The 18570-nt window shown below is 31.1% G+C and overlaps 1 protein-coding gene across 1 annotated transcript in view; it reads right to left on the bottom strand.

Moving 5' to 3' along the window:
• Positions 1-18240, bottom strand: part of LOC124536186 — a 172575-nt gene extending 154335 nt beyond the window's left edge. The window contains exons 1-2 of the mRNA XM_047112863.1: positions 18003-18240; positions 793-1031 (exon numbers count right to left, since the gene is read on the bottom strand). Coding sequence (XP_046968819.1) covers positions 793-857 — 65 coding nt within the window. The 5' untranslated portion in view covers positions 858-1031; positions 18003-18240. The remainder of the gene's footprint in view (positions 1-792; positions 1032-18002) is intronic.
• Between the last annotated feature and the right edge of the window lie 330 nt (positions 18241-18570).

Here is an 18570-nt window from a genome sequence, read left to right as displayed (position 1 = left end):
AAAAATAATAAAATAAATTTTGCATTTTAAACGATAACTTCCTTGGATTAATCATTAAAATTGATAATAAAACATTATCTGTTGGAGTAAATCAGTTTTATCACCATGGACAGACCTGCAACCGTCATATCTGATACATATATATACATCAATTGGACGAAAGCCAGTTCTTTAATGGGAAGGCTTGAACCTTCTTTCACTATGATCATCAGTATGATTTGTTAAATTTACGTATCGTCAATGAAAGAGGAGAAAAACGTGAGTGCCAAAATTATACTTTTGTGAAATGAGGTTTAACTTTTCACGTCAAATTTCATTTCCGTACTAGTATACATGTGAAACATGCAGGCGTTTTCTGTTCTCTTCTACATAATGAAGCTTGTGAAAATGAATGGGTGCTACCAATTTTTGGGGTTTAAATTTACTATTACTGTATTTTCTTTAAATATTATTAATACAGACTTTTTGAGACTTTGAAATCTTATTTTCAGTTAACGAATTTTGATAATACCGTAGAGGTAAGTATTATTGACTGAGTGCTTGTTCAATAGATAAGGGTAAACCCATAAAATATGTTAGATTCTATGCATGCTGCGACTTACAATATGGGAGGTGGAGCAAGAACGTTTAACGCGGGAGAAACCTAGACTACAAATCAAAAACAATACTACCAGACGTTTACAAAAATCCGTTACTATCTGTGAAAATTTTCAAAACTTATATTCTGTATTTTTTTATCTGTGACAAAACTTTCTTGTTCAAATATAACCGATGCTTAAATTCCAAACATACCTTCGTTCGCGCCGTTTCCTCTTCGTCGTACTCGTACCTTTAATGGTTCTGTACAAGGTCATCATCTTGTCAACACTGCACTATCCACTACCACTAATAAATAACTATACACGCGTATAATAATTAGTAGTTTATACTTCACACTTGATAAGAACGTATTTTATTTTTCAGTGACACAACTGACATTATTTGAGGTACCACTTCTATTTCCACAATCCACAAGACCCGAAGAATTAAATCTGTAAAGAAAAAGAAAAAAAGTTTAATCATAACAAAAAACAAATAAAACGTATTTTGTATTAAAGAAACATATTCCGATATGCGTACAAAATTATTATGTATTATTACTAGAAAATAGCTCTGTATGTGTTGCAAATGTTGCAATGCGGTTTTATTTCAAGAAATTGACAGATGCAACACGTATGATACGTTGATGCACTTTTTCAAGAACCATTACTCGCTCTCCAATATTAACTTTCAGCTCGATCGGAAAAATGATACGCTTAGAATATAAACGAATGATTAAGAATATAATTATATTATTTAGTCATATCTATCACTACTTACTATCTACTCGAGAACCAAATTAGTAATGGCTTGCATTACTATGACACGGTAAACAATAAGAGATCTAATAAGGAATGTCGCAAGAAACAACCACTCCAAACGTCAGTTTGGATGCCGAGACTTTGGCAGAATAAATCAAATTATACAACGCCAATATTTATAGGCAAAGATAATTTTACAAAAGACAATATTCCGTGTAATAAGATAGTATCTTAAGATATAATTTCGTTTAATGAGCATTTCATTTTAGTATCGCATCTATCTATATTTTTATTTCTCTTACATTCAAAAAGCAGTTGAAGACCACAGGAATCTTACTAGCTAATCGCTGGTAATATAGCAAGGCAAGGCAAAGAGTATTCAACACTCAATCGTTTACAATTTAATAAGCACATTTAAAAAGTACCAACTTCGAATAAGGGATACAGCTGTTATCAGTGATTATGGAATGAACGTTGATAAGAAAGCAGGAGCTTCGTAAAGGTGTCGTACTATACCTACTATACATTTTGGTAGTCGCACATATGTAGCAAACACAAATCAACTTGACTGTTCATATAATTACAAATGATCTTGCTCATTTTCTTTTCCCACGAAACTTTTAAAACGAAAATCACTATGGCGCCTGTCAATTATAATGTACGATATATTTCGTCGACGATAGCAACTGAACCGGTTCATTGGCCCACTAACCGAATGCCATAGGCGACTAGATTTACGAGCTATTCCGCTGCTTGATTGAATGCCACTGACAAATCGAACTGCCATGCTCAAAATTTTAATTAATAAAAAAATATAAGAACCTTATAAATCATACTAAGTAAAAGGAGTATCTACTATGAAGTTAAACGTTAACTACTTACTTGATTTTTAACTTCTAGATTGTAAATGGTACAATTTCTACTCTTTTCTATTTTAGATGATTAGCGGTCATCACTGAACGCATAGATAGACTCTAAGAATTATTAATTAACCAATTTAACGTTTGTAAAACATTATGCCACTTATGTTACTTACTTAAAGTTACAACTATGCAAAGTTTGCTTTTGGCGCTAGAATATATTATGAAAATTCGGTGGTATCTATCCTGTTCGACTTGCACAATTTTTCACATAAAATATTCCATAAAACGTTTTATATAATTACCAAATTACCAAAAAATATTCAATAGAAAACTCTTCATGGCACACCAGTTCCAATCAAATGTCGTTTTAATAAACAAGCTTTTGTATAATTCTTGTACTAAATTTAACAAAAAGTAGTGAATTTAATAAAAGTATTGAACCACCAGCATCAAAGGTATGTGCAATATTTTAACTGGATCGTTAGGTGAAACTTGCTTAATTCATTTGCGAGACTTGATTGATACATTAATAAAAGATAACTTTAAAAATGCTGTTAAAATAGATGTATTAGTAAACAGTTTCCACCAGCGTGTGAGACAGTGCTAGATACCGTTTATTCTTTTCAGTAAATCTGACAACATGTGTTTAAAATTATATTTTTTTAATGATTTATTTTAAAAAGTTTTTTTTTTCTGTAAGAAAATTCCACCCTCATAGTGCTTACAAAACATTAAACTTATCAAATTGATTAATTACATCGATTCTTAAAAACACCATCCACTAATTTGTACAAAACTTGCTGGTTGCTGGCGCGCTGGTTCTGATGTAGGGTCAGCGAGGACACTATTACATGCCCCCACCTCCCCGCAATAATTGATTAAACGTAAAAACGAAATTCTATCAGCCTCATTCCGAGCACACTCCATTATTACGTGGTACGATACAAAAATCTTATGAGTAGTTTATACTTGAAAGTGAAACAAACAAACAAATTCACTTTCGATTTCATCAAATTACTTAGGATATAATCTAAAGTCAGAAATTAGTACGGTTAGCAAAAAAAAAAAACATCGAATCATCACATGAATACGTACATCACGATTTTCTTTTACTTTTTTTCTTGATGTCGGTTGCGGTTCTTTTCTGACTACAATCTAAATTGTCTACTTCGATAATAATTTACTGTTTCATGAACGTTTTAAATAAATCGATAATGTTATTATTTATGTATATCGATTAATTATCTAAGCCTGTTCCTGGTTCCGTGACCTCGAGAGAAAAGAACTTGACCTTATACTTTCGTCGGCTTACATTTTTTTGTCCCCTCGAGCGAAAAATTTCTCTCTAAACGTCAACACCCTATGAAAGTGTTCGCTTCGATTAGTAAGCATTATAATGTAAATAAAACGAGAGAGCGTCCGTCTTAAGAAAATATGAAAGGTATATTTGCTCTCAAACGCTAATTACTTTGAAGCGTGTTAAATAAATGAAGTTTTCCTTTACACAACGCTTGTGATATATTAATATAAAAGCGAGTTTTGGTTACTTGTTACATTTCAACAAAGAAACATGAATTTAAATTAATAAATCATATTAAAACATTTAATTAGTTTTTTACATTCTACTTTTATAATTACCATTGAAATCAAATAAAAATATTTATGACTTGTGTCCGGAATATATGAAACTCAAGGTAAGAAAACGGCTGGAAGAAATTCAAAAATCTATATTGATATCGTAAATCGAAAATGAATTTGATGAATATTAGTACGGAGTAAGTCTAAGCCCCAATTTATATAAATTAGACATGGTTAATTTTTTCGCCCTAAAATGGGGAAGATAGAGATAAGTGAGCTCAGATGGCCCAGTGGTTAGAACACGAGCATCTTAACCGATGTTTTCGGGTTCAAACCCAGGCAAGCACCACTATATATATGTGCTTAATTTGTGTTTATAATTCATCTCGTGCTCGGCAGTGAAGGAAAACATCGAGGAAACCTGCATGTGTCTAATTTCATCGAAATTCTGCCTCATGTGCATTCCACCAACCCACATTGGAACAGCGTGGTGGAATATGTTTCAGACCATCTCCTTAATGGAAGAGGAGGCCTTATCCCGGGAGTGGGAAATTTACAGGCTGTTACTTTACTATTTTACTTTACTAGAGATAAGTTGCAAGCTATTTCTTAAAGAGTTTTCGTCGCAAATTGAACTTCATGAGGGAAAAGCCGTGACTTCAGCTAGTAAATATATTTCTACATCTACAATGATATATATATATGAAAGAACTCCCTTCATCCATCCAAACCATCTGATATCTGGAATAAAAATGTATGCATAAATACAAACACAATCGAAACCGATAAAAAAATATTTATTATACACAAAGAGAATATTTAATTGTTTATCTGTGATGTTATTTAATACCAAACCTTGTAATTATCTCTATCTAAATAATTACATAACAATTAACATTTTTTTAATTATAAAAAACCATATCCGAAAACATATACAGATCCAAAATAACTTACAACAAGAACATAAGATTCGTTTTCTAAAATTAAATGAGGAACAATACAAACTATAAAATTATTTCGATTCTCATAGTACCGACAGAAAAACAACGAACGAACTGAAGAGAAATTCTATTGATACATTGTCGTGATTGTTAATACAATTAGCATTTTTCTCATGCGGATGTCTGTCTGTGATTTCCTTGATTCGCGTTTCATAACATTCGTTTTTTCTAATCTCATAATTTATTAAATTTCGATATTAATTTGTTCTTAATTTAAAGTTTAAGTAAAAAGAGGTTATATATAAAACATATAAAGCCGCAAACACCGAAATATTTTTTTTTCTTTGAACGTCGATTATATGAAAACTGTTGAAGTATCAAAGAATAGGCAATCGACTGTTATAGACTGTAATTGAATAAGAACGACTAGGGTAGCGTAGGGTGCTCACGAAATAAGGTCCTTTAAGGTCCCACAGCTGGGAAAATGTCAAGTTTCTCCTCTATGTATAGAAAAATTAGAAATACATAGCTACTAACTCAAAACTCAAACTCAAACTCAAATTCCTTTATTCAATATAAAAGCATTACACTTACTTATTGATTGTCAAATTAACACTACCACCGGTTCGGAAAAAGGAACACCCTGACCTGAGAAGAACCGGCGAAAGAAACTCAGCGGGTCTTTTTTTTCTGTTATTTTTTTTTTGTCAAATTTATATGGTACATAGTAGTATATGATTAGAAATAGCCAGGAGGCGATCGTTTCATTCCCAAGGTGTGCTATCAAACATAAACTCGCTAATTGTATAGTAACCTTTTGCACACAAGCGTTCCTTAACAATTTTTTTAAATTTGGCAACAGAAGCATTTTGAACGCTTTCTGGGATCCTGTTGTAGAAGCGTATACATTGCCCCACAAAAGAGTTACTGACTCTATGCAGTCGAGTAACAGGAGTAACAAGATTGTGTTTGTTCCTTGTACCAATGTTATGAGAATCACATTTTCTCATAAAAACATTAATATTTTTCCGTACATACAAAACATTACAAAATATGTATTGAGAAGCAACAGTCAATATCTTAATTTCTTTAAATCTATACCTTAATGATTCCTTGGCTCCTAGGTTATAGATTGCTAGAGTATGAGATAAAGTAAACACAACTTAAGTCAGCAATTGAACCAGAATTGAACCACCAATTTTCGCTTGAAATTCACATCGCTTAAATCACTGAGGCATCTCAGGTAATTCTATAATTTATTAATCGTCACAAAATGCATAATATTTGCATATTACACAGTCATGGGATTGCATACATTGAAATCTTATTCGTAGTTCATACAAGATTTTACTATTACACCACTCATTCGAATCCGCTTTTCACTAATAGAATATGCATGTATGCTGCGTCGTGTAACAATAATTAGACGTGCTTACTCTGATCTGAATAAATACCAGCGCGAACAGCTGTTACAGAAGAGATAGCCATCTTTCATTGACGTACATTTAATCCAGTGACTTTCATCGAATCAAAGATCGCTGATCAAAATAAACTAATTTATTTTGAAATTAGATCAAGATAGGTAGAGTTTTGGACTTCGGTATAAATTCAATTTTTATCCTGAAAGCAATGAATGTCGTATGTTTAAAACAATCGCATCGTATGATTCAATCATTACATTAAGGACTGTTCTTAAAAATACTAAAAAAAATCTATGTTTTTATGACATTATATTTTATATTTGAAAAAAAATAATGAATCTCCATCATGTATCACGGTTGAAGAATCTGATATGAGCCATATATTAATAAATTATATTATTTTATTTTCATTACGAATGTATTCGTACACGGATGACGTTAAAAAAAACCGTTTATTGTTACACAGACTCATAAACCCTTCGTACCAGAACAAGTAAAGAGAAAGATAAATTAAGTTGCTACTAGTGCAAAGTGTATTTAGAAATGAAGTTCCTCAAACAAAATATGTAATTCATATTTGTCATTTTTTTGTAAGATAGTGAATTTTCTTGAAAAGCGACAAACGCTGGTTTACTTGGTTGTAAGGCTGTGAGCAAGCCCGCTTGGGGGTTATCATTCACTCACCGTATGTTATATTGTCAAACGGTTTCAGTATAGTTGTATTCCAGTTTTAAGTGGAAGTAAAAGAATTTAACTATAGGCACGAGGGCTATCATACATCTTGGATACAGCTTGGGTTCCAAGGTTGATGGCTCTTCATCACTACATAGTATAAAACAAAGTCGCTTTCTTTGTCCCTTTATTCCTATGTATGCTTAAATCTTTAAAACTATGCAACGGATTTTGGTACGAATTTTTTTAATAGATAGAGTGATTCGAGAGGAAGTTTTTTCTTTATAATACATAGACAATTAAGTTAAAAATCACATATAATTTTAGAAGTTTGTAATGTGATGTCATAAATAAACAAATTCTGTAGTATATTTCGGCGGGTCGCCAGCTGATATTATATTGAATGTATGAAGTTTCTGGACATTGATAAACAACAACCCCTTTAAAAAAACATCGTACTGTTGTCAAAGAACAAATATATTCAATATATGTTTGAATTAATCGTTAGTACTCTATAGTGAAATTTAATTACAGATAACGAATAACCCACTAATTGCAAAAAATATTTATTTATGCTAATAAGACGGGGGCGTTGTAAGTCAATTTGATCAGTTAATCAACCGTTGCGAATCAATCATCGGTAAACCAAATTCGATAATTAAGTGGTAACAGAATTCTTCACAATTTTCAACAAATAATAATTGTAGATGATTATTAGACCGTACTATCGAATATCGTACGCACGTACAATACGGGTTCGCCGTAATCTCAGTAACTTGATTCTCCGGTTTCCCTTAACTTACACATAATCTCCGTTTAACAATTCTGTGACCAAATTCCGTCAATTATACGCATAAACTAAATACAACAACAATGAATAATAATAATAAAATCCAACATTTAAACATATTATATCAAACCTACTTCACAAACAATTTGATATTTTGTTTCGGTTACTTCGAGTAAAAATTTTATGAACTTGATGAAGCAGAAAATGTCATTTAAAATATTAATATTAAGCCTTCTCAAAGCACCCTTTTTCCATATGTCTTCTTTAGCCTTTTCGAATATTGTTTACTCTTAAGAGAGAGCCAGCTGCGTTAGACATATTCTGTAAGACAACACAAGTGCACCCTCCTACTCAGTGGGATGGCAATCCGACACGACCGGAAATTAGACAATTATTGTAATAAGAGACTCAATTTGAGGCAAAAAATATGCGTAGATTTAATTGTGGGCTTTATATAATAATCAATACTTTATGTTGGTGTATTCCAGTTTAAAAAGTGATTGGACCAGTGTATTTACAAGGGAAATAACATATTATATGCCATAACGGTACATTCACCGCGTAAGGGAGTATTAATTGCCTGAAGTGATATTTATATTGGTCAAGGTGACTACTCATCACCTGACCGATTTACCCCCGTATTGTTTCCTAAAATTAAAAGAAGATTTAGACACCTCAATAAGCATAAACAATTACGCTTTTAATTTGAAAACATTTCTAAATAGCAATCTTCAAAATCAATGATTAAGAAATTCAACAATTCACAACAATCAATTAATGCTTATTGGTTTATTAGATGGGAGATATTATGGGCAAAGACCGGAATCCATTCAATTCACAAATGCAATTTTGGATATTTTACACAACAATTACTAAAATTGCGTCTGACTTGAGAGAAATCACGCAACAGCTGTGAGTAACAATTATTTCGTAATGGAAAGTGTCAGATCTCTGGTTACTGAGTCAGCTGGCCAAAATCGGACAACATATTATTATGGAAATGGTATGGCTTTTTCCGCTGAAAGCTATTTTGTTTTGAAGGTTAAAAAATGAGTCAATTGCGTACGTCATACACATAAACGAAGGCCTTGTTAAAATCTATATGATATTTATTACTTATTTAATCTCCATGAGCCGAGATGGCCTAGTGGCTTAGACACGTGACTCTTAACCAATGTTTCAAAAGCAATGCTAGCGCCACTTTTCAAAATTCATATGATTAATTTTTATTTTGTTATTCATGATCGGTGGTGAATTAATCTTTCCCCAAGAATCCTTCACGTGGTGGATGAGAATCTGTTACAAGGTCCAACCCACTTTGGAACAGCGTGGTAAAATGGTGTAAGTTACAAAACTTCTGATTAAAATAAACTGAGGCTTTCACTCAGATTTTTAGGGTATTTGTGTTTGTTACTTATAATACGAATCTGTAAAAAAAATCCAATAAAATATATAACAAATTATAATTAATCAGTATGTGTATAAGAATTCATATTGATTTTATCTTCCAATTAGAAACAAACAGACTAGAATACCGTAGGTTATGAAACAAAAAAGTTGCCAATTATTCGGTAAAATTATGAAACAAAGGCCAATGACCATCGAACGTTGGGACGTAATATATGTAAGTGACACCCTGCGTCACTAATTCTAAGTATAATCGTGCTGGCGCGCTGGAAGACGGTAAAGGCCAAGTTAGTGTGCCACAATTAATATGCTCTATACGTTCGCGTATCCTGAACCCACGATTGGAACATAAACGATCAACCAAACTAACTTGAACCATTCAGGCATACAAAATATTTGTCAAAGGGCTCTATATTCATTGGCATTATTTTCCGTATTGCATCATATGCAACTTCATGAGTGACACAGAAGGTATATTTAATTTGAGTCTTATTTGTTTGATATTAAGAGTTATCAGTGATTACATTTTGAAGTTTGCCGTGGAGGAAATGAAGGTTAAAATTTTAAATGCAAGCTTAGGATGTTACGAGGTCCGCTCATAGAGATTACACAATTTATGAGGTTAATCTATATCCTTTGGGTACTACTTGGATACTTTGCGGCGGAAATCGGTTTCTTGTTCCTGTTAATTAAAATAATTTGATAGCATTTAGCAGCGAACATGGTAATCGATTTTGACATGTAAAATATGGAAATTTGTTTAATTGAATTCGATAGCAAAATGCTTAATGCCAATTGATTGTTATCAATATTTTTGCTGATTTAAATTAAATATATCTGCCTTTATGCAAAATAGTTATTTATATTCTAGGTTATTAATCTAACTAAGTAAGGTAACTAAGTAAGGTTATTAATCTAACTAAGTATAAACTTATTAAGGACGACCTCCGTGGTCGAGTATTGTGTACATTATTTATTTTACATTTATTTTTAATCTATACAAAATATAAATAAAACATATAGAATGCTAGTTTAAAATTATATTAATTATTTACCTAATTCTATTTTTAAATATTAGATTTACGGCATCTATTTTAAGAAGTCTTTTAAACGCAGGTATGATTAAGCAATTCTGCGTCTTTTAAATTCTTTAATATATATTTGATACGGGGTACACGAAATAGATTGACTCATCTCTGTTTGCTAACAAAGGTCAAGAGTCCTCACGAATAGGATTTGCGGTTGATAGTTCGTTTAGTAAATTCTTATGCATGTGGACGACCTTCGGGAGTGGGAAAAGATTTAAGTATTCGCTTAGTAAATTGCCTCCGTATAAATATTACAGATATGTTTGTAGATTCCAAGACTCTTAACAAAATATTTTTAACATTGATGCTTTTTTGTTTTGAAATTATGATTATCTATACATATAATAAAGTTGGAGTGTCTATTTGTAATATTAAAATAGCCCTTTTTTTACCCAATGCATATGTATGCTTACACGGTACATATACCAAAATAACATTTTTAAAAATTTTTGGCTGTCTATCTGTCTCATTGCTCCGGCTATTCTCTGAAACGGCTGGACCGATTTTGACGGGACTTTCACTGGCAGATAACTGATATAATAATGAGTAACCTAGGCTACAAGATATATTTTTTTGTTAAAATTAAACGCGTATAAGGTCGCGGGCACAGCTTGTGTATACAATATAGTTAAAGATCTCAGTTAGTACAATGAGTAGAAGACGTAGATTGCAATCGATAGGTGCTACTTTAATTCCGAGCAAGCCTATTTTTTATTCCGTTAATCAGTATTTATCATCATGGCTCATAACGAGATAAATTTTAAGAAATCCCATCACAGTTATGTACATATAAAAAACTTACACATAAATACGGTCCCAACAGAGAAAAGTTCATCTGTAATACAGTGTTTTTAAAACTCTGGATCACCTCTAATTAAATGTTATTCGGGGGATCGTGGGTTCTGGAATGTAAGTACTACTATTACGTACTTACTGCAGTGACGAAAGCAAGAATATTATTATTGTTTATTTGTTTTGAACCAATGTCTATGCATATATATTTTGTGAACTGTTAAATTTGAAAGACTATATTTTGAATAGTGATCACAAATTACGTTAATTCTGTAAGCACGTCATTTAAATCAAAAGGTCGATCAGTAAAGAATTTTTTTCTTAAAAATCGATCATAAAAAGTTTGAATAACACTGGCCTAATAGACAAGAGGTTTATTAATCGGCCGTTAATTTACTTTATTACAAGTTATGCGTTTTAATACATCGCAGTTGATTTTACGTAACAATATGCACCGAGGCCAATTAATCACTGGTTATTTACGATTAGACGATATTAATCATCATTGAAAGCGATCGCTTCAGTTTGAATCGTTATAGAGATGTAGGTCAAAAAATTCTAAACATATTTAAATACTTACAAATTGCCACATAACTTCAATGGAAATAAAATTGCGTTCCAGAGTGCAATATAATAATCGTAAATATTGGCGTCACGAATGCAATAATAGTGGAATTATTGTAAAGTAGTTCATCTTTGTTTTGATATCATTAGGGCCGTGTTTCTCGCTTTCAACACCCGGTATGGCGGGCATCAATAATGTTTACTTGTAGCAAACAAATCGTCGTCGCGTTTGACGATTTCGTCGGCCCCATTCCGCGTACCGTTCGCATCGCCGAGTATAGAGAAACAACATCTAAAAAGGCACGTCGTTTTGTATTTGAAGATTTCAAGTCTAGAAAATACCATTTTATTAGTCGTATAAGCATTTTTTTATTCTCTATATGAAGCGTGTCCCAGAAATAAGAATTCTTTGTCGTATTTGAACAAGATCGGTAAAATTTTAAAGTAGCAGTTGTTATCGTCAATTTATTAGTAACGTATTAATATATATTATATTAGTAATCATTACGATTACTCAACAGAAGGTAATAAACATGATAAAAAAGCAAGGAGTTAATGTTTGTTGATTTCCTGGCATATATACATATAGATTCTTATGCTGCTTCCTCATTCACCTCGATAGAATCTAAACTCCGAATCGATAATACATAAAAAATAATCTTGTAGAATCTTTTAAAAATATGATTTAAACGACCTAATAAAAGTGTATATGAATAAATTATATTTTGATTTTGAAAACGCATTAAAAGTCAATTCATATTACGAGATTTAAGTGACCTCAACTTAATTAACTGGTCCGTTACAACATACCAATAAGTGATTAAATTTAGCACCGATCTTACGCAGACGGTACGTATCAAGTATGGACGCATCCAGCTGGTCACTTTCGATACCAATTACGCAATGACTCAAGTACGATTTTATTCATCTCTGCGGTTCTTTTACACCTTAGTAATTTTCTTTTGTCAAACAAAATATACTGTTTTGTATGTTTGGACTTGATATTGATTCGTAATCGTATTTTAAGGCGATAGTTACATGTTGACGGTCATGTTTACTCATATTGAACGTATTTCAATAATAAAAAAATGCTTCTCCTTAAATCGTGTACTTCCCCTTAAAACGGTACCTTTTGGCAGCACTTGGTCCCAGCATAAAAGTTGGTTATTATACCGCAAAATATACGTTATGGTTGTAAATAGTTTTTTATCTGTTTGACGCTTATAATGATAAGCTTAAGGAATTATCAACCACCATTCCCATCTTCATTCGTAACATACAGCCAATGTATCTACAGGTACACGAGATATAACCCTCTACTGCTTTTACTTCTTAAGCGTGGTGGCGCATTGCCCATGTAAGTAGTGGACGTTTACCGTCAGTAGTACCTGTGCTAGCTTAACAATATTAAAAAAAGATTACAAGTGTCTGACATCTACATATTTTCGTAACACCATCATATTTCCTTTATGAAAAACTACAAATCTATTAAAAGGTATTTTTAACTGTTCTTTTTTTTAATATAAATAAATCAATCAAAAATATGTATTATATAACATACATTTTTATTTAAATTAAAAAGAAAAATGTATCTTCAGATATTTAAAATTGGTAGTAAAATTAATATTTTATACTGTATGCAATACAAAGTTTGTTATTTTGACAACAGACCGAAAAATTTACTAATATAACACTTCTAGTTCAATGTCGAATTGATATTCTAGTGTTTACAGAAGCCGACTACCTCGAATTCTGAGTACAAGTATATATTGGTTATGACTTATTAATATTTATGAGGCTGAATATTTTTCTATCTTCAAGTACTGAGTAAAATTTGTTGTATGAATACATAGATCTAAGGCTCACCTTTTCCAAGTTACCTGATTTTAATTATGACTAGCTGTGCCCGCGACCTTGTACGCGTTGGAATTAAAAAAAAAAAGTATTGTAGGCTAAGTTACTTCTTATTATATCAGTTATCTGCCAGTGAAAGTACCCTCAAAATCGGTCCAGACGTTCCAGAGGTTAGCCGGAACAAACAGACCGACAAAAATTGTAAAAAATGTTATTTTGGTATATGTACCGTGTTATATATATGTGTATTACATATTCATTGAATAAAAAATTGCTTCTTTAATATTACAAAGAGACACTCAAATTTTATTATATGTACTTATAGATTAAACCTCTGATATTGTTATAAATATTATAATTTTCATACTTCTTATGAAAACATAATTTCCCAATGTTGAGCACGAATGTTAATCAAAACTATAACGCATGTAATTAACAAAACATACCTAGATTATCTTACAAAATAATAACAATATTTTAAGATTCGTGTTTTCATCGCGTGCGTGATGATGACATTGTTAGGTAAACTGCATATGCCGAATTAAATTTTACAACTATGTTGTCTTTTTCCGGCCTGAATTCGGCCTAGGCGAGCATTCTTAACGGATACTACAGTACGTTAGATATATTATAGAACTCCACTGTGTATGTAAATACAGATTTGTTTTCTATCTCGTGTGCCCATATGAGTTAGAGAATTCCAGCGTAGGAGGAACCGCTTTACGAGTTATCCGATGTACAGAAATCCATTATGTTATTGATATATATTTGTCTGAAAAATAATTTTTTATAAGCTGGTCAAAAGGCACATACGAAATATAATATTTATCAAAAAAACTCGCAATGGAATGAGAAGTCTAAATTCCCATTTACGACGAGATGAACTGCTAGTAAAAGGCAGCAAATTATACAAACTTATAACGCCACCGATACATTTTCGGTTGTATTCCAATATTGCCTAGGTTAGTCACATAAAAATAACCTCAGCTTAAATATAACTGAGGACCAATTCTACTTACAAGGCTTACGATACGATCCCGACCTTACACGAATAAAACCGAATTTGAATCATTGCGTTTGTACAATATATGAACAGCAAAAGGCAAGATTTACCTTTCGATTCGATTTCAATTAACTGTCAATTTATCCGAATCGAATGTGAATACTGATATATTTAAAATAATTAAGATGTATGTGTTTGTTAATGTAGTTTACATCAATGGTAAATTAATGTTGAGTAAATATTTCATCATCATCAACTGCCTTTTTTCGTCCACTGCTGGACATAGGCCTCTCCAATAGCACGCCACTGTGATCGATCTTCGACTACTCGCATCCAGCTCCTGCGAGCCGCCTTGCGTAAATCGTCACTCCACTCCACAATTACAAAGGACTAGCAAGATATTTTAGCACATAAACGTACCCTTATAAATGGTATTATCAGTCAATAAATCGCGAATCTCTAACTAAAATTATCGTGAATAAGCGAGCGGTAACTAACATTCTCTTAAAGTTAATTAATATATTTATCATAACTACACTTTCTCTGATAATTGCATAATAGATATAATATTTTATTTTATTCATTCATATTTATTCTCATTCGTAACTCTATTTTAAATGCTATATTATAATAAATTACGTATGTTCTTAAAAAATAAGTTTACAGTAATGTATTATTATTATGTTTTTTTGAATATGTTACCTAAGTTATTATTTCATAACTTATCTAATACATAATATTATTCTTCCTATTACTGTCTTGGCAGGCGGGCTGGTCCATTTTCACCTTTGTATCGGAATAGCAATTTAAGGAATGCTACTAGCATTCTTGCCATTTCAGACAGATGATTATGGTACAAAGTGTTAAATTGTGAAGCGTTTGTATTAATTTAAGTAATTAAAATTATTTTAATTAAATAAAGATACTTGTATTCACAACATTTCTCATAGCGAAGACGCGTAGCAGTTATAATATATAGCCTTCATTCTTCTTCATGTCACTTTATATTATAAATGCATGTATATATTATACGATATTTAAAATAAATTAGTAAATTAGTAGACAGTACAATATTAATGACATCGTCAATAATATGTATCCAAAGTGATCCAAAAAACACTGAGTAATGTATGGTAACTTACACAAAGAGTAGAGATGACGTTCAAACCAGATTTATGTAACAAAACCATGTAAAGGGAAGACAATCTCTTCCTACAGTCATAACGAGCTAGATCTGTATGGAAAGCGCTGTTTATTCATATAATATGGAAAAGACCAACTAAAAAATATTACGCTCTATTTTAAAACAATTTTAAGAGTACTTAAAATATACGATGAATAATTTATCACAAAATATAATAAAATAAATGCAACGATACAAATAAGAGGTTTAGTTATACTTTTTGTGTATATTTCTCGTTGATAAGAAACTCTGCTACAAATCACAAGAATGCCCCATCTTGGTCAGCATCAAAATAGTTTTTGGTAATGTAAAATATCACATCGATAGTAAATACAACTATTCAATATTGAGCTAGGCATTATAAATAATCGTAGAAATAAGATATAAAAATAAATGGACTTTTTTACATTGTATTTCTTTGTTTTATGTAAAACATTTAAATTATATGCATAATAGTACTACGCATATGTAAAACTATAACTGTATTTTTAATTTTAAATTGATGCTTGCAAGTGAAACGTAAACTAAACATTTGAAGTAACTTTATAAAAAATAATAAAATTTAACAATAATTTCTTTAGAAGGGCATAAATATTTAATTGAATTCGTAATCAAATCTGTTTTGGTTTTTCGATTAAATAATACGTACAGATAGTATTTAATCAATACGTCTAAATATTGAAATACATTTATTACGATCAGTCAATCAGCTGATGATATCAATATATTACATCATTATTAAAAAACGTAAATATATCAAAACTTTTTAGTGATCGACCTTTGTTGAATATTTTTATAAATCCGTGATCAATGATTCACCGGTCATAATTCTTTTTTTTTTTATTAAAAGTCATAAATATAAAACACACGAAACCATAAAACTGAACCTGTCATTCAATACAACCTTAAATATTGCGATAGCATTTGCATAATCACCATGACAAGATCTCGAGGTTAATATATAAATGATCAATATGCTAACACATCCTTGAGACCATTTACCCAAAAGGATGGTGACTTTTAATGGCGCGTGTATATATTTTATCATAGTCCTTAAGTACCTGTATTCGTGCTAAATATAAATGTATAATATTTAAATATTATAAGACAAATTAGGTTTTTTTATATGTAAATATGTTAGCAAATACCAACTGTAAATTCAATTCTGTAGTATAATAATTCTGTTACGTCATATATCTTTGAATTGACATATAATTGCAGTCAATGAAGATTTATTTTCACTTCTATTCAAAAATGTCTAATATATTTACATTTCATTTATTTCGCGTCAACTAATATAATCATTTGAATACATTTTTAATTGAATATCGTATTAATATTGATCTAAATAAACGAAATGATCAACACAAAATGCATAAATAATAATATAATAACGATAGCGAAGTAATCACAGCTACTGGTTTCTCCGTTAATTGGCGCAAGTTCGATTTCCAATCATTTATACAAATACTACTGAACTAGAACCGCCACTGTTCATAAATTACTTCAAAATAACAGCCTATAAATTTCCCACTACTAGGCTAAGGCCTCCGCTCCCTTTTTTTGGTTTTGGAACATATTCCACCAAGCTGTTCCAATGCAGGTTGGTGGAATACACATGTGGCAGAATTTCTATAAAATTATATACTTGCAAGTTTCCTCCCGATGTTTTCTTTCACCGCTGAGCACGAGATAAGCACATATATGTAGAGGTTCTTGCCTGGGTTTGAACCCGCAATCATCGGTTAAGATGCACACATTCTAATCGCTCTCTCTTATCGATAACATTCAATTATAATTAGTTTACAATTGTAATTAGTTAATTTTCCTTTTTTGTTAATTAGATAACAAAAACGATTTCATATAACAATGACAATCTTATGCTCAATTTAATTCTAATCTGTCTTGAAGTTCATGTATAATCATGTGACAAATATACATACATTAACAGTACCACTGGGATTCATTACCACGTACATGCCGCGCCTATTTTTCTCTAAAGGATTCCACTAGTGACTTGTGACCATAATAATTATAAAATGTACTCGTCGCTTAATTAATTCACCATCACTTCCTTCTGTTGTCTATGGTAAAAGAATTTCTTTATTGTCTCTTAATTACCTTAAACAGCAAGGAGTTTCTATATCAATCATTTTAATTAAATTAAAATACCTTAAATTTATTCTAATCAATCATCTAATATGGCTTCTAAAATTCTTTAATTTTAGAAGCGATCCTTAATTAGGTGACAGTAAAATAATGAATCTTTAGTAATTACAAGAAATAAAAGGATGAATTTATTATTAAATAATATTTTAACGTAAGTATAACTTAAAAATTCATTCATAAAGTTATGCTTAATCTAATATTGTACGCTAATAAAATAGTTAATTAACACCGCACGGTTTTTTTTTTTTAAATTAAATAGTGCGTGTGGCACACATTACATATCATATTATATATGCTTCATTCAGTATAAATATTGTATAAATATTGTTTGACTTACCAGTTAAGATCGAAAAAAAAATTCGCAAGGAAGGAAAACTTCTTAAAATAATCACTTCACTTATGAATAAAAATATTGTATTTACGTATTCTATATATGTATAATTAAATTTTTTTACACAGTCGTTCGAATTTAACTGACACAACTCAAAGTCGACAATCGCTCGAAGAGAACGTACGAAGATGCGCACGCGCACACGTGCTGGCGCTGTCGAGTGTAACACTACTTTGCGCGCACCTGTGTCGCCCACGGCACCTCACAACTGGGTGACATAGAAACCATAAACCTTAAAATATTTACCATTTCTTTTTCAAAAAAAAAAAAAAAGTTTACAGTACTTATGTGACAACATAAATTCAAGAAGTAACGTGCTATTTGTCGGGAAATATACAACTATTATTATTACTTTAATGTAACTAGTTAAGCTTCTCTTATTTATGATTAAAGTATGATTAATATTATACAATAATTCACATTCCGAATCAATGGGAGATTTGAATTTAATAATTTTGTTAAATGAAGACTGAAAAGTTGTTGGACGAGCATATTAACTTAAATAAATATATGA

This window comes from Vanessa cardui, chromosome 1 (genome assembly GCF_905220365.1).
Source record: "Vanessa cardui chromosome 1, ilVanCard2.1, whole genome shotgun sequence".
Lineage (NCBI taxonomy): Eukaryota > Metazoa > Arthropoda > Insecta > Lepidoptera > Nymphalidae > Vanessa > Vanessa cardui.
This window is presented reverse-complemented; position numbering and strand designations above follow the sequence as displayed.